The 27879-nt window shown below is 38.3% G+C and overlaps 1 protein-coding gene across 4 annotated transcripts in view; it reads left to right on the top strand.

The window, feature by feature from the left end:
• The window catches only part of CTNNA3 (catenin alpha 3), a 539182-nt gene that overhangs the window by 342491 nt on the left and 168812 nt on the right, over positions 1 to 27879 (top strand). For all 4 annotated transcript variants that reach the window (XM_063338117.1, XM_063338118.1, XM_063338116.1 and 1 more), the window contains one exon: positions 12735 to 12827. In XM_063338117.1, the coding sequence (XP_063194187.1) occupies positions 12735 to 12827 (93 nt within the window). The remainder of the gene's footprint in view (positions 1 to 12734; positions 12828 to 27879) is intronic.

The following is a 27879-nucleotide window of genomic DNA, read 5'->3' as shown; positions in this document are numbered from 1 at the left end:
ATGCTGAAAGAGTATTAGTATATTACAGGTTCTGAAATTGGATTTTTTTTTTTCTTTCTGAAAAATGAATACTTAAAAAAAAAAAATCTTTAAGCTCATCTGATAGGTTTTATTTGTGTGAGATAGCAGGAGATGGTGACTGTGCATCACATAAGGCTTAGGCTCCAGTCTGCTTTCTTCAGTAAATTTCATCCTGTTTTAAAAGTGTGACATGGACATTGCCCTTGCTCTGGGAAGGCTTTCAAAGTGTTAGGATTCAGATATTGCTGTAAGCCGAATCTTGAAAATGTTTGGATGACTTTTTTTTTTTTTTTGTTGCGTGGATATCATGAAAATTACTTCTGTGATAAAGCATTTTTTTCCCTTTTGAGGAGATGTCCTCTCAGGATTGACAGGAAGAATACCTAAATTGACAGGTTAAATCCTTCCGGTCATGCAATATGAAAAGACAGGCAACTTTATAGTATTGCCCATTTTTGTTATATATTCATTCTGTCTAGCTTTTGGATTTTCATTATGTTACTTGCCCTTCAGGGGTCTGGGGCACAAATCTTGTGAGGAGCAGCTGAGGGAGCTGGGGTTGTTCAGCCTGGAGAAAAGGAGGGTGTGGGGAGACCTTATCGCTCCCTGCAACTACTTGAAAGGAGGGTGTAGCGAGGGGGGGTTGGTCTTTTCTCCCAGGTAACAGGCGATAGGACAAGAGGAAACGGCCTCGAGTTGCGCCAGGGGAGGTTTAGACTGGGTAATACAAAAAATTTCTACATTGAAGGGGTTATCAAGCATTGGCACAGGCTGCCCAGGGAAGTGGTTGAGGCACCATCCCTGGAGGTATTTAAAAGACGGGTAGATAGACACAGTGCTTAGAGATATGGTTTTTGTCAGAGTTAGGTTGATGGTTGGACTAGATGATCGGAAAGGTCTCTTCCAACATAGGCAATTCTATGGTTACCAATTTGTACCATTAATAGTAAGTTAGCAAATAACTGCCTTGATTTACACTGTGTTTACAAGTTTGTATGGCTGATGTGAGTTACTTTATTTCTGGTAATATGGTGAATTGAATTTGTATTATTGAGTAAGTGTATGCTTGTATCTCCCGGTCTTGTTTCTTTTTGACTATGGAGAAGAAAGTGTTTCTTTTGTTGCTGAAGAGTTCATTTACGCTTCTAGGTAATGTGCATTAACATTGTGCATGTCAGACTTTACTCAGCTGTAGCTAACCCTTCATGTGTTATTGTTCACACTCTTATTATTCTCATCCTGCATTTGATTGTAAGTGCTCGAGCACCACAAACATCTATGATTCTGTACCGGTAGTTAATGATAGTTGGAAATGAACTGGAATATAGATTAACTGCTTCTAAGTGCAAAAAATACCTATTTCAGAAACCCGTACTGCTGTATACTTTCCGTGTTGCCGAAACAGGTGGTTGGTATTAATGTTAGATACCAAATGAATTGCCGTACTTTCTGCGGAGGCAGAAGTTCTGTGAAGGGCTAATCCTGAGATAGATTAAATTCTGAAGGTATATTTTGTTGCAGTGATCTTTCATTTTCTTCGATTATTTGGGGATTTGTTGGTGGTTTCCCCCACCTCCACCCCTTATGTCGTGATTTTTTAATAAGTATTTGTGATATAGTATTTATTACATTTCTGAGTAGTTGTTCTCTGTAACTTTCCAGAGGTGAATTCTGTTTTTCGTGTGTTGTCAAGTTAATTAATTTATGCTTAGTATCATTGACCTTTTATTTACAAAAATGTAAGTCTGTAGCATGGTAAACCAGCCCAGGCCATCAGAACAATGTGCTTAAAGCATATCTGCTTTTGTAAGAGAATAAATAGCTAATTTTTGTAGAGCACTGCTTCTATTTTGAACTCTTTTAAGAACTGGTACATGAACTATGTTTTTTGTTTCTCATTAAAAAAAATAAATCATTTAATGTTTCATTTGTTGCGTATCCTACTTCTTGAAGGAATTGAAAACATTTACATTGAAATCAAAGATAGAAAGTTACTTTCTGGCATTGTAACTTAAGTGATTACAATGTTGGAAGGAAGTCTGTTCCCTCTCCTGCTCCACTAATATTTATTAAGTGCTAAGTGAGAGCTGTGATGTTTCATTTTGTTAGCATTCTGAGTCGTCTTTAGTCGCCTTTAAATCAGCCTCACGCTGATTTAAATAATAGAGGGTGCATGCATCTTGGAGGAAATACACTGCATCTCCTGGGATCGATTTCTATCTCAGCTAACCAGTCAGAGGCAAAGAGGTGAAGATGTTGATTCTGGTAACAGGAAGAGTCTTAAGATTCTGTGGCTAGGGGAAATAAAGGTCATCCAAGTACACTTGGGTATTTGTATGACAGAACCATGTGTTATTTAGTCTAACAGAAAAATCCTTAAAACAAGGGTAATGGATATTATTTCATAGAATATTTGAATAGCAAGTACTAAGAAAATAAATTATAATACATTCATGTGTATGTTTGGATTTTACCTTTGTTTTATGGAGGAAAAGGGCCTGAAATCTTGAGTATTCTAACAACAGTTTATTATATATCTTGTATTTGCCTCTTCATTATTTAGGTTCAGGAGATAGAGGGTTTCATGCAGGGAGGGAAGGAAAAATGAAATGTTCGTGCAGAAGGAAAGAGATATTTAGAAACTACACTGAAACACCTAGGAAGATACAAAATGATTAGTTGGTGGTGGGAGAAACAGGCAAAATACTGCCTCTCATAATAATTTATTTTAAAAATGGAAAATATATGGGGTGTTTGGAATTTGAGATGGTGTGTTTGTTTTGAGAACTGGTTGGTCCACCTTGATGCTTACTGGCCTTTACTGGTGATGGATGTTTATCAAATCCTGCTAGTGTCAGTCAAGCCCAGCTCACTAATGTGTTTAACTGTGTTTAATGTGTTTCTCTGTCTACTGCTAAAATAAACTTTTGTCTTTATACTGGCATTCTGTTCTGTCTGCATGAAGAAAGAGGTAGGGAGGAGGCTTTAAAACGGTTGGGTTTTAGTCAGTTTTCTGCTTGTCGTGTTCTCCTTTAAAGGTAGTTTTCTTTTTTTTTCTGTACCCTGTGCTACTGCTGGAAAGCCCTCTGTTGCTAACATTTCAGCAAACTGTGCTAAGGGAGAGGTTTCATAAATAGTTTACATTTAGATAATTCACCCTTTCTTCGGCTGTCAAAGACTGCTTTGTGGTTATTTCAGTAGATAAAGTCTGGTGCTGGTGTGGATGTTGCATGTTTTTTTGGAAACTGTCAGTGAGACACAGGTCACGCCTATAGACAGGTTCTATTTAGTGGACTCTTCGGTTAACTTGGGTTGCCAGAGCACAAAAGTAATCCAAATACAGTATCTTTTTTAGTTGTAACCAGGGCTCTGCACAGGGAAGTGTAGAGAATGAATCCTTAACTCAGTTCTTCAGCTGTCATTACTGTGACCCATAGTGGGAGAGAAAGCTTAATGGGGCTCTGCATCAAGCCTGACACCTTTACTGAAAAGGAAGTTATTTCTGAAATGTTATTGTGCAGAATTCACCATTACACGTGTGATCTTTGCTTCAGAGTATCATATTTGTTTAATTTATTTTCTGTTTTTATTTTGGTTGAGGCCAAGCTTATCAAAACAATCTCCTAAATGAACTTGTATGAGGCAAGAGTTGTCTAAGCACATGGAACTTGAAATATTCTGGTTGCTGTGGGTTGTTCTAGATTTATGTTGGTTAAAAAAGAACAATCTAGTCCATTGGTATTCAAATACACCTTATTAATTAATTACGGAAATAGAATCTTTAACATGCTTGACAAATAACATTACAGGAAACATCCAGAGTTACATAATACTCTGAGGAGTTTCTTCATGTTAACAAGATAGTTGGTTACAGTTGAACAGGGGCAGTGATAAGCCTCCGGTGTACAAGGTAGAGCTAATTTTGTCAAATCCGTAGTGATTATGTCATTAATGGAGTACTATGTAATTCAGTTCTGCAGAAAATGGAAGCGATGGAGACATGCAAAATAAGAGAAGTGCAAAAGGAACTGAAAGATGAGTGAAGAAGCTTGCAGATACGTAGTGCCTCACAGCAGTTAAATTTGCAGATCCAAGAATCTTTCTGGAACAGTGGAAGGTGAAAAGCTAAAAGAGGCAGGGAAAGCAATGTAATAATATGTTAAATATATTTTTGAGTATTGTTTCTAACTTCATTCCCATAAAAGCAAGAACTAATTAAAATTAAAGCAGTAGTGCAATTTTTGACCTGAAGTATCCTAAAGCATTTTACAAACAATGCAAAAATAACATACAAGCTCTGGCAGGAGCTTCTAAATAGCTCAATATTACTACTTGACTTGATCTGTAAAGAAATTAAGTTTTACGGTAGAAAATAGGTTGGAAAACAAGCAACATTGTGATATTTACTTTATTGCCCACTGGAGGTGAGTTTTCAGTCCACGGGAATATGTGTTTTCACTCTAAACAAATATTCTAGTCTATGTAAATTTTATTAAGCTCATAAAAATGCACATAGTAATCATAAATGCATATAAAAATGCAGCAATAACTAGGAGACATACATACAGAAACGTAGCCTTTTCTTTAAAAAGTACAGAGTCATCATTTATTTTTGACCTTCCTAGTTTTTCCATGGCATTTTTTGTATGAACAGTCATTTTCCTAGAAAGACTTCTCAAGGCTTCATGAAAAAAGCTAATAGTAGAAGCTAAGAACAAGTAAGTTTATCTTGTAGAAGATAGTTTAGTATACCACAAAATTAGAAGCAAAGAATATATAATACTTTTTTCATTCATAGTTGGAGGAGAGCAGACTAACAGTTAAAATCAATTTATGAAGAGTGTCTAATTTATATCAAAAGCCACATTGACTGCTGTAATGCTGAAATTCAAATGCTATTCCCCAGTTCAGTATTCATTTGCTCTGAACTCCTACAAATGAAGCGTCTTCTTACTGTGATTTCTCAGGATTAATCTCTACCTCAATGGATGACTTTATTGTATCTGTGTGCACTTGTGTTGTCGTGTCCTGTTCCCCCTTCATCTCCCCCCCACCTTTATTTGTATTTGGTGTCTGTCCCTTTGGCTGTTAACAAAGGTAAAGCTTGATGGATCAGAAGGTCTTTGAAGCTTTGCCTTTTGTGAAATTTTTGGCAAAGCAAGGTCCTCATCTTTGTTTAGGCCTTTTTGACCCTCTCAGAATCACAGAATCTTAGTGGTTGGAAGGGACCTCTGAGATCATCGAGTCCAACCACATTAAAAAAAAAACAACAAAAAAAACCCCAAAACCACACAAAAAAACCCCAACACAGCACACACACACAAAAAAAAAAAGCACCCACGTACTAAACTCCACACCCACAACCCCACACACAACACCCCACCACAAACCAATAATCTTGGGCACTAGAGCATGCCCTGAAGAGCCATGTCTACACGTTTCTTAAATACCTCCAGGGATGGTGACTCCACCACCTCCCTGGGCAGGCTGTTACAGTGTCTGACCACTCTTTCAGTGAGGTAATTCTTCCTAATATCTAATCTAAATCTCCCTTGCCGCAGCTTCATACCATTTCCTCTGGTCCTGTCGTTATTCACTTGGGAGAAGAGGCCAACCCTTGCCTCTCTACAGTTTCCTTTCAGGTAGCTGTAGAGGGCAATGAGGTCTCCCCTCAGCCTCCTCTTCTCCAAACTAAACATGGCCATCTCCCTCAGCCTCACCTCACAGGACTTGTTCTCCAGACCCATCACCAGCTTGGTGGCTCTCCTCTGGACACGCTCCAGCACTTCAACGTCTTTCCTGTAGTGAGGGGCCCAAAACTGAACACACTACTCGAGGTGAGGCCTCACCAGTGCTGAGTACAGAGGCATGATGACTTCCCTACTCCTGCTGGCCACACTATTCCTGATACAAGCCAGGATGCTATTGGCTGTCTCGGCCACCTGGGCACACTGGTGGCTCATGTTAAGCCGGCTGTCCACTAACAATCCCAGGTCCTTTTCTGCCGGGCAGCTTTCCAGCCACTCAGCCCCAAGCCTGTAGTGTTGCTTGGGATTGTTGTGACCAAAATGCAGGACCCGGCACTTGGTCTTATTAAACCTCATCCCATTGGCCTTGGCCCATTGATCCAACCTGTCTAGATCCCTCTGTAAAGCCTTCCTACCCTCAAGCAGATCAACACTCCCACCTAGTTTGGTGTCATCCGCAAACTTAATGAGGGTGCATTCAATCCCCTTGTCTAGATCATCAATAAAGATATTGAACAAGACTGGCCCGAGGACTGAGGCCTGAGGGACACCACTGATGACCGGCCGCCAACCAGATTTTGCTCCATTAATCGCAACTCTCTGGGCACGGCCATCCAGCCAGTTTTTTATCCAGCGGAGGGTACACTTGTCTATGCCATGATTCTCCAGTTTCTCCAGGAGAATGCCGTGGTGGACGGTGTCGAAGGCCTTACCAAAGTCCAGGTAGACAACATCAACAGCTTTCCCCTCATCGAGAAAGTGGGTCACATGGTCATAGAAAGAGATCAAGTTGGTCAGGCAGGACCTCCCTTTCATAAACCCATGCTGGCTGGCCGTGATCCCTTGGCTGCCCTGCACTTGCCTTGAGAGCTCACTCAGGATGATCCTCTCCATGATCTTTCCCGGTACCGAGGTCAGGCTGACAGGCCTGTAGTTTCCGGGATCCTCCATTACGGTCATCCTATCAGTGACTTGATAAATTCATATGTGCGTTAAAGCGACAGTGTCTCTGGTTAGTGTTCTCAAGAGGTATCTATGAGAAATACTTGTGCTTGTTTTGAGGAACACCTCAATAGGTGTCTGTTCTGATCGTTATTACATGCATTAAAAAACAAAACACACAGAAAAGACTGGCAAAACAACAGGATCAGTATTTTAAAATTTCTAGTAAAGATTGTATTTGAAATCTTGTGACATAGAAGTTAAATTTTCTTGAAATCTGAAACACGTCAGATTTTATTTTAGACATATCATTAGTTTTGCGTGTTTTTGATTAAGAGTATATTCCAAACAAATATCAACAAAACATTCTTCCTCCAAGGCTATACGTGCTCCCAGCAGTGTCTTAAGAATGTCTCTAGGGTTATCAATGGGAGGGATTGGTTTACGAGAGAGCTCTTCACACTATGCTAAAAACTTTTGCACAGAACGAACTTTGGACTTACTCTGCAGTGTGGTGAAGGACCTTGTTAACTTCAGGGTAAGTAGAGCTTTGGAAGGTCTTTCCTCAGGGAAAGGAATTTCTTGATAGGAATTCTTCACCAAGGAGAGGAAGCACAAGTTTTCTTGTAATTCATAACTTAGTCATCTGTAGTGATTTACAGTATAAGTGAGTTAGGAGTCTGGATAAAACAATGAGAAGAAATTGAACTTTTACTGGTGGAGTGAGGAGGGATAGCGTCAAAAGAACACGTTGCTTTATTTTGCACAACTTGTGTGAGAGGAACTTAGTTAGTTGGCAGACTATTCCCAAGAAAATACTCATGTTTTTCGGAGTTCATGGAGTGAATTTGAAAAAAAAGAAGTCCTCAGGGGTGTATATAATCCTTGGTTCTCAGTGCGGACAGTTGAACAGTAAAGCTGTTCTCAACTGAGACTGAAACAGGTGGTGACACAGTACGGCAATTTACTTGGTCTTTTGCTTCTTAAATCTCACTTTTGCATTTGGCTTTGCATATATGTTCTCACCTTGGAGTTAACTCTTGACCATGCTTCATTCTTAGACCACTATCAGGCATCCTTGAGTCATGGTTGGAATGTCTCTCCAGAGGACTCTTACCAACAGGATCATGCTTTCTTCTCTCTTTTCAACAAATTCAACGTGGTGAGACCTCTTGGTCCTCTCACAGTGGAGAGACAGTCTCACTTGCATGTGAGCTTCCACTTGTAGTGAGGCTCTTAATGGATTGGAAACGCTTTCCTTTGTCTACAGGAAGGATATTACATTATCTTCATTATCTCCAACAATATATGGCTTTAGGGCATTAACTGTTGCAAATTATCCCACCATTCTGAAGACTCTTTCTTGTCACATCTTTCTGGAGATCCACTGCAAGTAGTTAGTGGTCCTCCATGATGTTTTGCCTATATGTATTTTCCCTTTTGCCTTGTAATCTCTACTGGAAAGCATTTGGAAATCTGAGGTTGAAGGAAACTGAGGACTTCTTAAAGAATGTATCTTCCACTTGGGGAGAGAGTATTAGGTTACACAGTGTGAGTGCATTTGTGTGAGCATAGTCAAGGTAAAAAGCCTTCTATCTCAAAGAATTTTTGACAACAGTGTGAACTTTTTAATGTATAATGTATCTCAGCCGCTGAATACTTCTTTCTTTTCATTTCAGTTTTTAGAAAAAAAGTAGGAACTGGAAAAGTTCATGCACGCATTTTATGATAAAAGCTTTCCCAGTTGTGCTGTCTCTCTCCTAGATACACATGCGTGCCCCATATGATGTGTAAGTCAGTGAGAGAGGGAGAGGAATATGATGAGTTGATTTAATTTTTTTTTTTCTTTTTGCTGATTGCATGTAATATACACAGGTTTTATTCTTCAACAATTTCTAGCCTGAAAAGTTAGTGGCTTACCAAATTCCAAAGAGAGGAACCCTCTCCCCCAGTGAAGAAAGACAAACCCTTGGTCAATAATAAAAATAAACCCACAAGTTTTTACAGTGCCCATAAGAAGCTTGTTTAATAACTTCAGCAATATTAAAAGAAATGTGCATTGGCATATGTTTTGTGTACAGGTGATGGGCATCAAATGATACAGTCTTCAGTGCCTTCATAATCTAAAAGCCTAATGGAGTATTTTACCTACTGTCAGTGCTGCACTTATCCGCTCAGTTCAAAGTCTTCCCCTTCCTACTGCACCTTACTTAGTCTATTAATTGATGTTGCTAAAACTCACCATGGATAGTTTGTTCATTGTTCTTCATGTTTTCAAGGAAGAGCTGTGTGTAACTGCTTTCATAGTATCTTGGAGATGTTTGGGGAGAATGATAATGAACAGACATGTTACATTGAGTAGTACAAAGTGAACAAGTATGCTTTTTGACATGGTAAAAAAAAAAAAAAAAAGCCTCCAAGAAAGCTTTGTCTTTGTCCTCACAAACTTTGCTCTCTAGAAAATGATTTTCTGACTTAGAGGAATCATTGTCTCTTCATTTTGCTATGTGATTTATTTTTGAAGTTGCAGAGTGCTTGGGCGTCAAGTCTTTTTAAGGGAAGCTAGTGACTCTCTTGGAAAATGCAAAAGAAATATGATGTATTTGTGTAGCTTATATTGCTTAGGGGAGAGATTGTAGTGTAGTAAAAGATTTTTGCTGTTTTGAGAAACCTTCCAAGATGCGCATGATACTTTCATGAAGGTAAGGTGATAGGTCGTCTTTGAGCTAGGGCTTGAGTTTCTTAGGGGTTATAGGCGTTTAGTACTGATGAAACATTACAGCTTCAAAAGAGACTTCAGATTTTCAAATGCCCTGCCCTGTGCTTGGAAAAATTACACCCACACATACCCGTTTGACACTTTCCATTTGATTTATTTGGATTATTGTGTTTTGGATTTGTGTTAAGGAGATCTCTTCAGGAGTTGGTGAGGAAAATATTAACAGCTGTTTTACTGATGGCTGAGACCATGCTAACGACTTACTGGCATCTGGATTGTCTTTTGCATGGAACAGCTATTCATCTAAGCACCTGCTGAGATTGGCAGAGAACCCTTTTATGTATGCATAAGCTACATATAGGAAAGTGGTGCTACTTAAATGCCAGGAGAAGAAAGTTCTACCCATTTTCTAATGAAAGCAAAAGCTTTGCCAATGTCGATCAAAATGAAAGGCAAAGGACGAAATTCACTGTTGATATAGCCGTGAAGTATGAATTCTAAATTCACAGCAGAAATGTAACACAATAAAGGTATTCATTCTAAAATAAAAAATAAAGTAGCCAAATACTCCTTTAACTTTATTGATATTTAAAAGACATCTGATGTAAATAATAGCAACTTCTGTTCGTTAGTGGTTGTAAAGTGGCTTGACATAAATTGTTAATACTTATATCCCTAGTTTGCTGCTTGTGTCTTGAGAATACTATTATGAATTGGGCCATCACCAAGGAATACTTAGAGCTAAATAATCAGGAGGGGAAGTGTAAGGTGAGAAACAGTTTTTCCTCGATGAGTGTATATATATATAGAGAGAGAGAAAAAAAAAACAAACAACAAAAAACCCTGGCTGTTAACTTCAAATAAAAGAGAGTACTTGTAGATTAAGAAAGCCCTCCCATCCTGAGTTTGTTTTGTCAGAGAAGAGCCACGCTTTTTTTAATCTTTGACGTGATCTGATAACATGTACATAATTTTTCCCCAGGTGCTGATCTGCTATGTAGAGCCACTGCATAGGTTGGTTCAGAGTTCATTCGCACATTTTGAGCAGGGGGTTGGACTGCATGACCTCTGGAAACCTCTTCCAACATAAACTATTACTCAGTTATTCTCTGACACAAATTATATCAAGGACTGGGTTTGTACTGAGATGTTTCAGCCAGTGCTACAGGGAAACAGGATAAAATTTGTTTTAAGCTGTTTCTGTATCTGCCTTGCACATCAAGACAGGGACAAAACATGTACTACTTACAGAAGAGCACTCAATCTTAAACGAGTTCTTACTGATAAACAGGAGCCACATATCGCACATGTTTGCAGTGGATCCCAAGAAATTAAAGTGTTTCTGGGAACTAAGAAATGAAATTGGAAAACGTGAGGAACCTTATGGCAAAGAGAAAAAGCTGCTGGGAGAGTCTGTTTCGTCCTGGCAGAATGGCTTGCATTGCCTTTTTTTTTTTTTTCTTTTTGAACCTTTGAAATGTTATTCCTTTAGGCATTGAGAAGCTCTTCTAAGAAATAGATCAATAGTATTTCCACTGAGTCTTGTAGAGTGCTTCTTTTTGTATATGATGGTATAATAATGCAGTGTGAATGAATGTAGTGTTACATTTGGGATACACAAGCAGCTCAGTGACTGGGGCAAGGAAATGAAAATATTCAAACCAACATGAATTAGTTGTTGTAACCAATATTGGAAAACCTCGATCTTCAATCCAAATAAAAATAACTATTTTTTTTGAGGGAAAGGCAGTAGAGTCTTTTAAAGTTGTATTGTAATGATACCAAAACATCTGTAGGTAATTTACAGCTGAAGAGTCAGGAGGGGAAACGTAGGATGAAAAGCAGTTTTTGTCAGATATTATGTTAAAAAACCCATGGCAGTTTACTTCAAATAAAAGATAATACAATTTGAGCGCATCTATGAAAATTGAATTTCTTCAGCCTTAACTCGTATTTTTCTTATGTGGACAAGATAGCACATCACACAGGTGGGGAACCAGTGACTTGTATTGGAATACCAGGGATAGGTGTGTAAAGTATTTCTGTATAGGCACAGGTGTACATGGATGGCCATGCATTCCAGCCCTCATCCTCTTCAGAAAGTGTTTTACTTAGTCTCTTCTTAATTTTGTATAGGAAAATAATTAATTTGGCTATGCACTAATTCCTTGTAATTATTTACATCAATTAAGTAAGAATAATAAAAGCCTTTCATAATAGATCATTGTTGAACTATTGTTAGAAATAGTGTCCTAAAATGTTGATAAATGAAGACTTGCTTTTATTTTGGAGCAGCTGGACTGTAGAACTCATTGCATGAGTTTTGAGTAATTACAAATTAACTATGCATACCTATGTTTATATCTGTGTTGGTGTTTGCAGCACTACAGACGGAAGTCTGTTTCTCAGGCAGTTCTTGATCTACATTACCATCGGAGTGATATATATGTAATACAGCTACTTCTGTGAAGGCTCTGAAGACTAACAAGTGTGTAGTAGTTTACATAAAGACCTTACATGACTTCAGTAGGACAAAAGGGTCTGCTGGATCCTGGTATCCCAGCCCCTCTTCTGCCTTTGTCAAGTCTGTCTGTTACAGACTGTTGATGTTGAGTTGCCGTGGGCTGACGCGAGTGCTCTTTTTCCATGATCTTTTCAAACTTGCTGGACTGTGGAGCATCATGGAAGAGCTTTTTTCCTATAAAGTAAGCTGTATCTCCATGGTGTATAGTAAAATAAAATGGAAGATAGACTTTTTCTTTCACAGATTTCAAATTTTCTTACACGTTTTCAGTGTAAGTTGCACTGATAGGACTATTTCAGTAGAAAATTGTACCACTAATTAGTATAACGATCTGTGGGCAGCTGAGGGCATAAATCATTCTGTACTTCATTACCACAAATCAAGGCAAATGTTATTTGATCTTTAAGGTCTTAAAAGTAAGTTTAAAAATAAAATTAAAAAGCTGGACATGGTTTGAAGGGCTCTGAAAAATTAATAGGCATGATCACAAGCAATCTGGCTGAAGCCGTAGGAACTTCGAAATTTCCTGATGTTATATAAACACCACTCTGCCCCTATTAGGTGTGGAAGCTAAATTAGGGAGAGGTCACTAGATTTCTTGCTGTCACCCCTTTCCACATCTTCCCCCTCCCGCCCCATGTTGCCTTGTTCAAATATGTTTTTCAGCAAACTAATTTACCCAAATAAAGGCTTTCTCACAGAGATGTTTTTGGCAAGTTTGAGTGTCTGGGGATGAATACTTACTTACAAAACTGTTTGTTTGTTTGTTTGTTTATTCAAGGTTGCTAATCTTGCTTGTTCATTGTCAACAAATGAAGATGGAATGAAAATTGTCCAAATGGCAGCTAATCACATAGAGACGTTGTGCCCACAGGTATGACTTTTTCAACTAATTCCCATTACAGCGCACTGAGCATACACTGTATTTTTGTCACACAACATAGATGTTCAGTCATGCTCCTTCAATCTAAATTCACCTTCCATTTACACAGCTTAGTTAGTAAATGGAGACCTAAAGATAAATCAAACCCAAATAGTCAGTTATTTTATTTTTTTCTTAGTGGTTAACATAGGAATTGTTAATAGTCTGTATTGATTGGGAGTTTTTAAAAAGCTGTAAAAATTCCAATTGAAGAAACATGCTGCTCTATTTCTGAAATTAAATCCAATTGAATGAACAGTGTATCATGATAGGCAAATTGGGAGTATTTTTACTTTTGGAAAGCAATACATATGTTGACCTTTAACTTGAAATAGTATTACTACTTGTTGGGGTTTTTTTTGTGTATGTGAATGTTAAAGCATGAATTCTTCTGATAATCACCAATTCAAAAGCTTGAGCTTTTGTCTTAAGCAAATGAGTGAAAACCAGCACAGCTACAGGCAGGTTTTTGATACTTACTATCTTATTAAAAGTGTATTTGCTCTGTATTTGTCACATTCAGAATTACGGAGATATAAAACCTTCTACAGTTAGATCTGTTTAGAGCAAAGATTTTACTGATCTGTGTGAATCTGATCTGAGTGTTTCAGCCTTGAGGCTGCGTAATTTCAAGATTGTTAGTTCTTTGAAAAACACTGTAGTTTACACAGTGGCCTAAATATAAACCCTTTTGTGTTTTTGAATGCTAGATGTAGTTGAAATAGAAGGTGAAGAGCAAATATTAATAATATGTTCAATTACAAGCTTGAGAAGTCCATTTTACACCTGTTGAGTAAATGCAAGACTTGGGGAAAAAACAGCTTCTATCGAGGAAATGTGATATTCTGAAAATACCACAGATCAGTGTTGGGTTGGTTTTTGTTTTTTTTTCAATCATTCAGTTTCAAAGTCTGTTTTTAGAACTTACACAGTTCTGTGTTTAACATCCCACTTGATTTAATGTGTTACTGCTTTTGTAAGAAGATTGCTGGCTTGTAAGAAGAATTAATGAATAGCTTCTTCCAGCTTCTTTTTCTCCAGGGGCACAAGTGCACCTTTATAATGCTTTATGGTACAACCAGATGTAGCTTTTTAATTGAATACCTACACTTTCAGTATTGCATCTGATACCAGAAGCTCCTAAAATCTAATTTTGACTAAAATATTGATTTTTCTCCACAGCCATTTAAGTTGCTAGGGTTTTAATTTCCTGTAGTAAAATGGAAGTTTCTTGTTCGTTTTTTTCCCCTTTTTTTTTTAACCTTGGGGTAAAACAGGGGTGAATTAGTTGATGATTATAGATTTGTCTAAACAGAGAATATGGTATGCACATGATAAGATTATATTATTATTAATGGTGTCTTTATTGTGCAGGATTTGCTGCTCTCTTAGATAAGGACCATTCCCTGCGAAAGCAATTGGCATTTTACCTAAGTAAGAAATAGCAGAATAAGGCTCCTGCGTTTTTCAGTAAATGAGATTATGCCATATCATTTAAAAATCCTCCACAGGGAAAATAATTATCTCTTAAGATCCCTGCAGGGTATATCAGAGTTTGGAAAGGGGAAATTTGCATGTAGAACTCCCCAATGTTCTTAAAACGTTAGAGTAAAAAATAGGATTTTACATGCTCTGAAAAGTGTATTTATTGAAGGAAACCAGTGGTTTGGATTGAAATCTGAAATGGCTGAACTAAAATAGGAAAAAAAACCCCCAAAACTCTCAGCCCAAACACACCAACCAAAAAAAGAGCAACAAAAACAACACCTACAGAAAACGCCTTGGAGTCTGGGATTTCTGTGGATTTGACCACCAAAACTTCCCATGTAGCACTGTGGGAAAAAAAGCAGACACAGAATTGGCAAACCCTGGAGGAAAGACTTTTAATTGTTAGAATTCATAAACATGCTTATGTTATATTAATTATACTGTACTGTAGTTAAAATGTAGAGAGTTGATTCTGAACCGTATTTTTTTTCTCAAGTGAGATTATTAGTGAATATTTTGACTGTTCAATAAATGAAATAAGCTATGCATGTATGTTAGAGCTGATAAGACCCACATAATGCCTGTTGTTCCTGAAATAGCATGAATACTTAATGAGAAATAAATTTTAATAATAATTAATGTTAAATCAGTAATAATGAACAGAAAAAGAAATAAAGAGCTGCTAGTGTATGTTTTGATGAAGGTAGAGTTATTTTTGTTCATGTTATTAGCTCTTGGTTGGGAGAATTTTCCTGAGTGTTATCAGGGCAGTAAAATCTACAATATCACTTGTTCTGTGTTGAAGTCCATGTTACATTCCTGGTGTGCCAACAAAATCATGACCTCATTAAATGCATGAAAAAGAAAGAAAAGGAAAAGAACACAGAGAAGCAAACAAACATCTATTTTTGAACAGCAAGGATATAAGTCTGTAGAGCTGTTTTGCTAATACAGATCTTGGGGTTGTTTTCCTTAGTGCTTCAGATCAGTGGCACATTTGAAGAACACTCTGATTCCTCTAATATTTAGTGCTCTTGTCAATGTAGAGATGGAAAAATATCCTAGAAGTGGGAAACCAGTGATAAGCAGACAAGGGTCTGGCTTGTCGTTCAAAATTCTTGATAGGGTTTTACATTCACCTCCTATTTGGGATAGTCAGCTTTCAGGTGGTTCAACAAGTATGTCTGGCACACCAGGCTAACAAGAGGAACAAGGGAGAAGACCTGGAAAAACCTGTGTATTTGTGTCTAAGGAAGAGCTAGCCCATTATTTGACCTTGCTTCTATGTTACTGCTGGGTGCTCTTTCCTTACCTCTCCTGAGGTAGGCCTCTGGTTTTGCTGGGTTGGGGAGCTCTGCTGAGGGATAAGCTTGAGGAATAAGGATGTGTTCTGCAACAGGCTCTTGAAGGAAGGAGGAGGTGAGAAGGAAGCCATTGATCAGATTTTGGATGGCATTGAAGGCCATAGATATGTGACTTAAACTAGGATAAGGATAGAGTGTTGCAGGAGAGCAGAGAAATAAGGTTGAACAGCAGCCATGGTAGGTGAAGGTGTGCTGGTTCTCTCTGAAATTCATGTTTGTAAGAAACACACGTAGTGGTGGTGCTGTGATGCACATAATGAGAGATAATGACATTTTCTTCCCTGAGGGAATGGAAGCCAGGGAGTGCCAAGAGAGTTAATGCAAACACATCCTGAGCTGCTGGTTTTGAGGGGAAGAATGACCTTGAGCCTAAAGCTGGAACAGATGTTTCAAAGCAGAGATCAGAATTGGCTAATCTCAGGGCAGCATCTGGGAAGAGCTTCAGCATGTCAAAGGGCTCTGGCTAGAGCCTTTTTATTAGCATAAAGATCCCTTGGAGAGTTTTAAGCAGCAGAAGGTTTGAGCTTGTTTTGGCAGACCCATACCCGAAAAAGCAAATTTTAGGCTCACTTCCTTTGAAGATGAGATCATGCTGACTCAGATCTTGCTAGAGCTTACTGCTAGTTACCAAAATGGTGCAGGGTGATTAGAACATGTCTGTTCTGGTACATAGTCCAAGGAAGCAAAATACAGGAAAAATACATGAATGTTCATGGTTTAGCTTTATTTGATGACAAATAAACTTTGCAAAATCGTTCAATCCCATGCAAAAATTTATCAGATATTTAGAAAAAGACAAGGTTTGCACTAGCACAACTAGAACCTCAGATGTTAGTATTTTTGGTGATTTTTATTTTTCTCTTAAGTATTGAGAGGTAGAGAGAAACTATCTAATTATAAAGCTATTAGGTGAGAAGGAAATCCACGTAACAGGAAATCCGTTAGAGGTTGAGTTGCTCTTTGTGTTTAAAAAATAAAAATGGAGGTGAGGGAAAATAGCCTCAAAATAATGAAAAGAGAGTCAGCACCTTGAGCTATTTTAAATGTATGTGACGCTGTCACCTCTTTTCTCTTCTTAACTTGCACCTAACCAGGAATATATATGAGAACCTAAAGTAGATATTGCAGTGTATTTTAGAACATTTTATTTATTTAGAAATTTTATTTATTTATAAGCATTTTATTATTTAGAACATTTTATTCCTAAGCCACTGGAGGAAGTTTGCAAAGACATAAATGTCCTTCTTTATAGCTAGCTATGGTTGATGCACAATGTCTTATGTGGAAGACATTGATTCAATGGATATGAAATGCATGCTGAGCCAGTTAAATTTGGTCACTTCTCATGTGAAATGTGCATGCTCAGATAGTGATAACTGGCTCTGAGAATGATGTCCACCTGGTTCTTATCTTTGTATTCAAGCTATTGGCTAAAAAGAAGTGCCCGTTACACATCATTTACTGAGTACATACAAGGAAAAGTGAGTGCCTTATGATGGGCCAGAAACTTTGTCACAAGCAAGACAGGGTTACAACCAACGGTAGATCTGGGTACTAGGGTTTATGTAAGAACTAGCGAGATCAGTTTTTACTCTGCTTGATGATACCACATGTGCTTACTCATTTGTTTTCCCCACAGTGTTATATTCACTAGATCTCAACTTTCCTTCCCAGTGGGGAGATTGCTGCTAGTCCAGGAAGGTTGTGCAGAAAGTTATGATGGTTTTGTCCTGTACATCCTGTTTGCACTCACCTGTCTCGGGCCTTACCGTCCAGGGTCCCTGGGTGTCTCCCACTATTTGTTTCCACGTATTTTCCTGACTTCCAGGATGTTTCCTCAATTCCAGGACTGTTTCTCCAGCCAGAATCTTCATCAGCCTCTTTATAGGCCCCTAAATCCTTGATTTTTCCCAGTGTGTATGCAGAAACGTGAAGTGTGATCCAGCTTCTGATTGGTGGCTGTGTTTTCTGTCTCTTTATTAATTGAACAACTCAGAATATGTCATTCTGTTTAGATGAAATGTTAACAGAATTTAAAACTGTGTGTTTTTAAATGTATGAAAATGTGTGGTATGTATTGACGTGTGTTACCTGTGCACTAATCTCTGATGTACTTAGTGTATGGTATCTTGGTTCATTTTTGCAGTTGGTTTTTATTTTTGTATTTGCTGTTCTTTTCCCCTTCTACAATACCTTAAAAAAACCCAAACAAACCAAAAAGCCCCTAATGAAATGAGCCTAATACTTGGCACATTTGTGGAAGATATAGCTGTAATTCTCAGTGCCATCTTTTCTTGCTGCTTGGAACTGCATATGCTGTTAGTTCTTTTAAATATTGTTTGGTGTGTGACTATTAAAATACCTCTAAAGATAGAAGCTGAATTTTTTAGTTGTGTGAGTTTGTAAATAAATCAGTGTGGTAGTTTAAGTAACGTGGAGAGTTCTTAGGGTGAGCACGATGCTGAGTTGATCAGTGGGAATATATTTATACACGTAGTATTTTCAGGCCATTCAAGGACTGATCTGACAGCTGTCTTTAACATTTTGTATTTGGTTTGTCTAGCAATGGTTTTTCAATGCCATCGTGACTGTCTGGAACTGACTACTGTATTTTCATATTACAGATCTCCTTCTCTGTTGGCACATGTATCTGTGAGAGATACGCAAAAGATAAGAGAGAATGGCAAAAGATTCCAGGGCTCCTTGCAAGAAACGAGCCCCTGCATCCTTCCTTTCTTTGAATTTTAGTAATTTCAGCACTGTTGTAGTGATGCTTTCTTTCCTGTCTCTAGGAGACAGTATTAAGCCTGTCACTTTTTAGGATCATGTGAAGCGGTCTGTGTTTATCAGTAAATTCAGAAATACTGTGGAACCAAGAGTTGAGGAGCTGAGGTGTTTTTTGGAGAGTGTGTGTGTATGTTTGTCTATAGAAAAGATCCAGACAAACCATCTCCACTCCAGCCCACAAGCCACTTGTATTCTGTCCTCTTCCAAAGTATATTGATTACACCTACAATTTGGTGCAAAGTAGCATGGAAGTCCTCAGCAATAGTTACAGCACTGTGCCCCACGCGTGCGAATATTCAACTGAGAAGCCCTAATTTCCAGGCAAGGCATGCATGTTCTGTGCATTCTTTCTTAAAACTACGATCATAACTTTGTTATGCTTCGTATAAGTTTTGCTCAAGCTTTAAATGTGAATGTCCCTTTTTTTTTCCCTCAAAAAATTTTTTTTTGTTTTTCCCTTATGAATGAACAGGGCAATTTAGTCTTTTCTTTGAGCTATGTTTTGATTTATGCGTAAATTGTTTAGCCCTTTTGGGTTGATACAGATAGATGGATATTATTTGCTTCTGTGTCATTTTCTAGAAAGTAGGTACTGTGTTGAACAAACCTGAAAATTCTTGCTCACAGAAATGAGACTTGATAGCTCATAAGTGGGCAGCATCTTTTGATGTGTTACATTTTTCAGTATGGGAGTTTAATTATATATTTTATGATGCTGTGGCTTTTTGAAGCTAGCAGTTCACATTTTCTATATATTTACTTTTTCATGAGAGAAAATCAGTCATCCATTTTGTTATTTGCTCTGGTACGTTAAATGGTGGGGGACACTGAACTTTTTTATTAGCCTCATAAAAACTCCTCACCAATATCACTTTAATAATGACAATTGTTTCATCTTCTTGGTTGAACTGTCTGTGTGGCATCTCCTTTTATCTGTCTTAATACCATTTGCTTCGAATACAGCAGTCTTGTGCAAGGGCAGAAGTAATGGGGGAGAACATGGTAAATCAGTGAGTTCTTTACCATCTGCTATAAAAGAGAGAGAACGGATGTTAGTATCTCTAACAATATCAGACATCTTAAATATCGTCCCCAGCCTTTCAATTGAGAGATTAATTAAAAGTACCTATCATGCTTTAATAATAATACTTCTGAAACTAAAGGAAAGGTATTTTGGTGAAGTGATACATTTTTCATGTAGGTTTTCACCATGTTAGCTGCTGAAGTTAATGAAGAAATCGTCATTAACCTTGATAGCTATGGTAGTCTGCTTGAACATTCCTGTTTAATTCCTTCTCTTATACCTTTCTTCCACAACCAGGTTAATCTGGTATACATCATCAGTGCTACTCTCAAGCTGTTATTTCTACCTGCTTCCCTTGTGACTAACAGTAGCCATCATACAGCCATTCAGTGCTCTGGATTAGGAAACTGATGCAGCTGAGAATTAAGCTGGGAAGCAAGCGAGAAGGTTAGTTTTCATTCTAGTCAGTTGCCTGATGTAGGTTTGCCATATGGATGTAGGAACACTGCTTGCTGGCTCAAGGAATGAGAGAAAAGGAGTCTAAAGGAGGAACAGACTAATGCCACGTTGAGGAGACAGTGGCACAGTTTTGGAGTTAAAAGTTAATGTTTGTTTTCAGTATTAGTAGATAGTTGTTCTTATCAGCTACCAGGAGACATGTAAAAAGTTGTTAGTCTAGTCCTCGAGTATCATAATAATATATGATCCTGTTTGGATGGATGATCCTTTGTACCATCAGAACATTGCAGTCTTAATGTGATGGGCAATTTGCAGAAAAGGAACATGTACAAAACCAGCTGTGCTCCAGTTTCCAGTTGGGCTATCTGACAAGGACTGAAAATGATACAAATAAGAAAACCTTCCTTGTGTCTTCTAGCATCATTTATAGAATCATAGAATGGTTTGGGTTGGAAGGGACCTTAAAGATCGTCTAGTTCTAACGCCCCTGCCACGGGCAGGGACACATCCCACTAGACCAGGCTGCTCAAAGCCCCATCCAGCCTGGTCTTGAACACTTCCAGGGATGGGGCATCCATAAACTCCCTGGGCAGCTTGTTCCAATGTCTCACCACCCTTACAGTAAAGAATTTCTTCCTAATATCCAATCTAAATCTCCCCTCCTTCAGTTTGAAACCGTTACCCCGTGTCCTGTCACTCCACTCCCTGATAAAGAGTCCCTCCCCATCTCTCCTGTAGGCCCCCTTTAGGTACTGGAAGGCTGCTACAAGGTCTCCCTGGAGCCTTCTCTTCTCCAGGCTGAACAACCCCAACTCTCTCAGCCTGTCTTCACAGCAGAGGTGCTCCAGCCCTCTGCTCATCTTCGTGGCCCTCCTCTGGACTTGCTCCAGTAGGTCCATGTCTTTCTTTTGCTGAAGACTCCAGAGCTGGATGCAATACTCCAGGTGGGGTCTCACCAGAGCGGAGTAGAGGGCCGTTACTGACATTTGTAGTTGTAGGTTGTTACCTTTTTCTGTTTGTGGAAATGGAGGGTTGTTGTTTTAAAAAGATGATGAAGTGCATGGCATTTCCAGCTGGTACTGGAATCTTGTGGTACTATGGAATCTTAAAGCTGTGGGCCACCAGAATGTATTGGAAGGCCTAATGCTTTATGCTCTTATACAAATAGACATAGCTGGATGTTTGCTTTGGCTTGCACTTTGCCAATAAACAGTTTGAAGGGCAAAAAAAATAATGATCTGACTCTTAGATTCCCCTGAAAGTCTCATGTTGGATGTGGCTGCTTGGCTGTTTTATGATACTATTTGGAGAGAGAATAATTAACTACAAAATACCTTGCGGTTTTTAGCCTCAACTTGGATCTTCCAGTGTCTGTTGCGTTAGAACAGAATCCTCAACAAATTCTCAGTTTGTAACACTAAGTAAAAATACCGTAATAAAAAGTTGAGTAGCCTCAACTTCTGTGGCAGTACAGAAGCTGTTCTGTTTTATCCTTTTCTGCTCGTCCCACCTGCAGTTAGTGGAAATAAGACATGAGAATGATCGAGTTTCTTAAAGTCACTGGAGGGCATTTGCTGTAGATTCATACTGCACAGAAGTGCTATGAATGTTTTATAAACAATTTATTTTCCCCTGTGCCTTTAAAACTTGGAAGTATTCGTCCTGGAAAGGTACTTCTTTTTTATCTCTTCACCTCCATCCTTTTTTCTGAATTTGTAAGTTTTCCTGAGATGCCATATTTTGTTGGTGACAGTCCTGGAGCAGAATGCCAGGGAAGGAAAGAAAGGTAATAAAATATCATTATTAGAGACTTGTGATTAAAAAAAACCCTGCTGCTTCTGGGGAGGAGGGTGGTCATACAGTAGGAACGCTTAGAGTAGTACAAGACAGCAAAATAATACCACTGTTAAAAGTTGTAGTTTTGCATGGTTTTTGGAAGAGAGGGGCGGACAGCAATGAAGAGCAGAGAATATAAATAGCTATAGCATGCAGTGATAGAAATAGAGAGGTATAAATAGCATAGGTTGACAAGGGAACACATGCCTCTTCTGAAACAAGAAGCTGAAATCATTGATATGTGGTTCCATCTGACATGACTTTGTTCTGTGCATTGGGCCTATCACTGTTACCAGCATTTTACCTAATTTTGAGATGTTTTTCAGCAGGAATATTGGAAATGAGATGGGGATCCTCATGGGTGCTTGAGCACCCTGAAGGCAGCTGGTGATGTAGATGGTGGGGAACAGATGCAAGCACTTAGTCTGGCAAGCACCAAGGGAACTGAATGAGGTAGACATCAAGTTTGATGTAGCTGCAGCATTGATGGGGGACTGCATGGTCCACGTTCTTGTATGTGCATGTATGTTTTATGAACTGCAGCTAAGGAACAAGCATTTTGGCAATTTCTAGTGTCTTCTGACAAGCTTGGAAAACAAAGGCACAAGAATTTATTATTTTTTTTTCTTCTATTCCCTGCACACCCACCTTTTCACTGGTGCAGGGTCAGACTTCTGTGATTTGGGGAGATTGTAGGATGTCTCTCAGGGAAGTGTCTGACCTGGAGAAGTGTGATGAGGTGAGTCTTACGAATTTTGTCTGATTCACATCTCTGATGAGCCTCCAAGTTTTTAAATTGAACTTTTGAATGGTTTATGTAGAAGTAGCATCAAATTGAAGGCAGCAGATGACTACCCTTCTTGTGTTTCCGTGATTTCTTCCTGGAAACTAAAATTCTAAAATGTCATTAAAGAAGTTGAAGAGAGGTAACATGATCTGCAAGTGGATTTTCTGTGTTACATTTGCGGAATGATAAATGCAAAGTATATTTGGCAGTTTCACTATGCACTTTACTAATTTCCAAATTAAAAGTCATTAGGAAATGTATCGGTAAGAACAGCTTTGGAAGTAAAAGTACCAGTTACACCACCAGTTTGTTTGATTCCTGTATCTCTTAGATGATTGTTCATTGTTGATACTGATGCAGAGTCTAGGCTAATTTGCTATTCTGAGTTAGAAAAAGCTTTGTTTACCATCCTAAAGCTGTCACTACTACTATTTTAAAGAGAACGATTTCAAGCAAAGTTTTCTTTCTGTTTTCTTTGGAACTTGGTGAGTGATGTGATATGCTGGCTGCATGTGAACCCATGTTTATGTTTATGCGTAAAATAGGGATGAGGTATTTGTGTTTCTAATTATACCACTTCTATCTCTTTTCCACTTTTTCTGGGAAAATGTAAAATGAATGTTAAATTAATAACTAAAGTTACACTGACTTTGTGTTCTACTATAGCATCACTGAAATTCTTGAAGAATGTAGACTCTGTTGCTGTTGATGCTTGATACGTATCTCTAAGGCAAAATTATTACCCATAGGTGCATAGTTTTCTGGGAGGAAAGATGATCTCATAAGGAATTTTTTTCTGGATAGCACACTGCATCCTTTCAGCACTCGTTTTACCCATACCTAAATCATGGCATGTATAAATAATGAGTGATGCTTCAAAAATCACCCCGTTTCTCATTTTCTTAGTGGTACATCTTTCTGTTGGAGGCAACAGCTTGCCTCTTCCTTGATCCTATTTTAAATCAATATTCTGATGGGGTTTCTGCATGTGGAAAATAGACTAAAGGACTGAAGACATTAGAAAAATAGTACCGACAGCTGGGGGAAAAAAGTGGTTATTTGGTAGTGGGTGACATACAATTTAGGTAGTGTTGAGTTCTTCTTTTACAGGTTGATAATGTGAATGATGTGTAGGGACCTAATATCATTATTATGAGTTTCTGCACTTGGGCTTCAGAAATGATTCTTAATAATAGCAGAGGAATAAAGATTCCTTCCTAGAGCAGTGGGGGTGCTGGGGGAGATTTTCGTTATTTGAATTTCTCATTACCTGCCCTGAACTGTCCTCACTGTCTGGAAAGTAACAAGGGTTTTGTGTTGTTTTTTGGACTTCGTTCAGCTCATAGGATGTGCAGACTGTGTATGTGAAATAGAGGACAGAAAATGAAAACTAGGAGGAAATGTGGAATTACTTAGCTTATCTTTGTCATGCATACCTGCTAAAGTATCGACAGTACATTGTTTTCACTTTGCACCATTTTCTTGTTTCTTTTTTTTTTTTTTTTTTGGTTTGGTTTGGTTTTTTGTTTGGCTGTAGAGGATTTTGCTTGAGAGAATTCTGGAAAAAAGTGATTTGAAACTGTCTTGGTGGGAGGTATTTCACTGGGGGAAAAAAACTGAACCCCACCAATAAAAACCACTTAAAATGAAGGGTTGAGGATCTTTGGGACTACAGTTGTTTGCAAAGAAACTGTTGCATTATATCAGCTTCACTTTGCAGCTGCCTCAGGGTAACACATCTGGTGGTGTGACACAACATTTGTTTTGGAGGAACTTGTAAAATCTTCAAGGTGTTAATGAATAGTTCTGTGCTCTTACATACGGAAATGTATGTCCCTGAGAAAACAATTATTCTCTTTAAGGTACAGTATTCCACTTCATGTATAGGAATGTAACCAAAATCTTACTACGCTTCTGCGATGAAGTCATATGATGCTGATTCTTAGGGGCTAATTCCATTAATATAAAATATATTACTGGACATAATTATTTTATTTTAGAGTCCTCCCTTGTTCTTGAATATATAGAATGTATCTTAGTTGTTGTGATGCATTTACATAATGTTCATGATGCTGTCTTAATGTGTTAGCTCCAAGATCTGTGTCTTTCAGGTGTTCTCAGTGTTTTCATTATTGTTTCTCAAGCCTATTTTTCCCCCTGTATGCCTTTACAGGATGAATCAATGAGAATTGTATTTCAGTTTTTCAGATGAGGTGATGCCATTATGTATGTTGTGGAATTGTTGTGCTTTCAACTATTCTTAGGTTTGCTAGGCTACACAGACGACTTGGTGTGTACTTGTAGAACACTTTGGATTTGTTGAGAGCAACACTAATGTTGCTGGCTTTCACATTTTTTTTCTTCCAAATACATTGTTCACATCTCTTCCTACTAGGATATTAAGTGGACATCAGTCTTAAATTACCTTATTCACTCTGACCCATCCCTTTCAGTTAACTTTCTCAAATATTGAACTGTTAACCCACATAACTTCTGATACCCAGTAATTCAAGTTAGGCTTTGATAACAGGATGATAATATTTGTCCTAGTCAAGCATGTTTACCCTAATTAACCTCTAACAGTAAGAGGATGTTCTAACCATGTGACTAAGAACATTAGGACAAAAACATAGAACTTCATTCATGTGTAAAACCAACTGTAGCTGAAGCTTTAATGATAACAGTTTCAATGAATTAATAGGCTGTGAGAATGTAAATATTTCTTACAAGTATTGACTCTTCTTACTTAACCGTAAGCAGGCTCCCTCCCGTGCCAGTCCTGCTATTATTGAAGCACCTCACCTGAAGTGGTGTTCTGGAAGCAATCCTGCTAGAGAAAGAAAGAAAATAGTAGGTGTGGGCTTTCTGCCTTTTTCTTCTGTTCACAGTTGTGTTGTTTTAGGTCCCTCAAGATAAACTGGGTGAGAGGACCAGGAAAAGGAGACTTGAACATTTGCAGGTTGCAGCAGAGAGAGAAAACCTAACGAGGTCCTTGGAGTCTGCAGTGAGGGGCCAGTAGCACACAGTGTGGCCTCAGGAGGACAGAAGAAACTTCCAGGGACCAGAAGGGGCAGGGTAGTGCTTGCTGCAGCTTGAAACTTTGACTGTGGTGGCAACAGGTGAAAAGTTGAAGCTGTGCTCTTCTGTCTGCATGAGTGACATGGAATATATTTGAGGATGTCTGTCAGTCCCACTTGTTCACCAAACTGTTTCTACCTATACTTTCCAGAGACACTTTATGGCTTTTCGACCTCCATGTTCCTATCTCCGTGTAACTCTCCTAAAGCTTTCTCCTTGTCTGTCTATTCAGTAACTCATTTTTGTGTCAAGTTGAAAGTTCATTGTCTTCGGTTCTTCATTTCTTTTGCTCAGGCCATTCCATAGTTCCTAGTTTTCATAGGAAATGTAGGGTAATGGCACTTAAACAAATGACTACTGAAGGAGGTTGTCTGTAATGGTGACAGTTTTGTTAGAGATCCAAAGAGGGAATGAGGAACTAATTGGGTGGATTTAATACATTTTTAGTAGGTTGGGATTTTTTCTTGCTGCTGTTTTAGTTGGGTTTTTTGCGTAATATACTTCAAAATGTATGTGGAGCAACAGTTGTGGCATACATGTTGAGCTTTACAGATGTCTTTTTTTTTTTTCATCTCAGTATATAAGCTTAATCCATACGTGTGTTCAGTTTACCAAATAGTCAAAGACTGTAGTGTAGTTACACTGCAGTTGTTCTGGTTCCATTGCAGTTGTATTTTACATGCATAGATGAAATCCAATAAATAGAAGGTTAATTACATAAGCTTCATTTTATATCGTCATTTCAGTATGCCGCTAACTTAATCGATAATTATGGATGTTGTGTTCAGCCACATCGGTTTTCAAGGGTTAACACCTTTCAAGATCAAGTCCCAAGACTGTAAACTCCCATGGGGAGTTTCTGTTATGCCTGCATGCCCCAGAAAGCTTTACTGCAGCTATATGAGTATAACTTGAGCTTAAGACAGTATGGCTTATCCCAGTTTGAAAACTCATCTATCACTAGTGCTGATAATTTTTAAACCAGTGTAGTTGGTATACTGTGATGGAGCATTTACACAGCCTAAGGAAATGTAGAAGCGGCTTGCATCTCTAAAGAGCATTGCTATATCAAGAAGCTTTGTTCTCAATTGAATACGTTTATACTGAACTGCAGATAGTGGTGCTCCAGTTTTGAATGGAGCACTGTTGAAGATACGACTTCCACTGTGGTAGAATAACAAATGAAACATCATAAACAGAACTCTATTTTGATTATTTTTTTTTATTTCCTCTTTCGTATATCAGTAAATCTTGAGGATTATTTTGGCCTTCCATTTCAAGAATTTGCTTTTCTTGAAATTAAAGTTAGCATGTGAGAATGCATTGCTCAAGACTTGATAAAATTTTGTGAAGTGTTCTGTGTTTTCTCACAATCTAGTTGTTCCCCACATACACAAACCATGGGGTTGCAGATACTGTATTCAGTAAGACAGAAACAGAAATGTTTGCTTATTTTGGTTACTTCAGTTTCAGTATTGTGAAATAGAGAAAGTGAAAGTACTTAACAACTGAAATTACTAATTTCATGCAAATCAGGCACCTATAATCTGACTGGCAAAAAACAACATATTTTGTGATCTGCTGCCTGCTTCACTTTTCAGGCCAAGGGAATTAGTACTGGAGGGGAGGTGCTGTCAGATGGATTTATAATTCATTCTTTAAATGTTAAGTCTGTTTTGTCCTCTTTCTCCAGGAACCAAAGAAACTCTCCACCCAAATGAGAATGCTGAATACTTTGCTGCATTTTCAGTTCTGTTGTACTTTTGTAACATTTTAAACTAAAATAATGGGAATGTGTGTTTTTGAGCCTTTATTTTTATTTTCTTGTCTCAGAATACTCAGTTAGGGTCTCTGCTTAGTCCCTGAAGCATTACAGATAATGTCATGTGCCTTTCCTGTGGAAGGTTTCCAAGTGCATTTAGAAATGTGCATGTAGTCCCTATATGAAACCAGGACGTAGTTGTGTGTGGGGTTAGGGGAGCTTTGGAGGACTGTGTTTGATGTGTGGATTTTTGGATTGGTAGGACGTTTTTTGGTTTGGTTGGGGTTTTTTGTTTGTGTTTGGTTTTGGTTTTGTCATCTTCAGCAAGAGCACACCATTCATCTCAGCAGTGATAAGCTATGTTAGGAGGCATGCCTTTGAGTGAAGTTACACAAATTGTTTTCATAAAGTACAAAAAC

The sequence above is a fragment of the Chroicocephalus ridibundus genome, chromosome 6 (assembly GCF_963924245.1).
Source record: "Chroicocephalus ridibundus chromosome 6, bChrRid1.1, whole genome shotgun sequence".
Taxonomy (NCBI): domain Eukaryota; kingdom Metazoa; phylum Chordata; class Aves; order Charadriiformes; family Laridae; genus Chroicocephalus; species Chroicocephalus ridibundus.
This window is presented reverse-complemented; position numbering and strand designations above follow the sequence as displayed.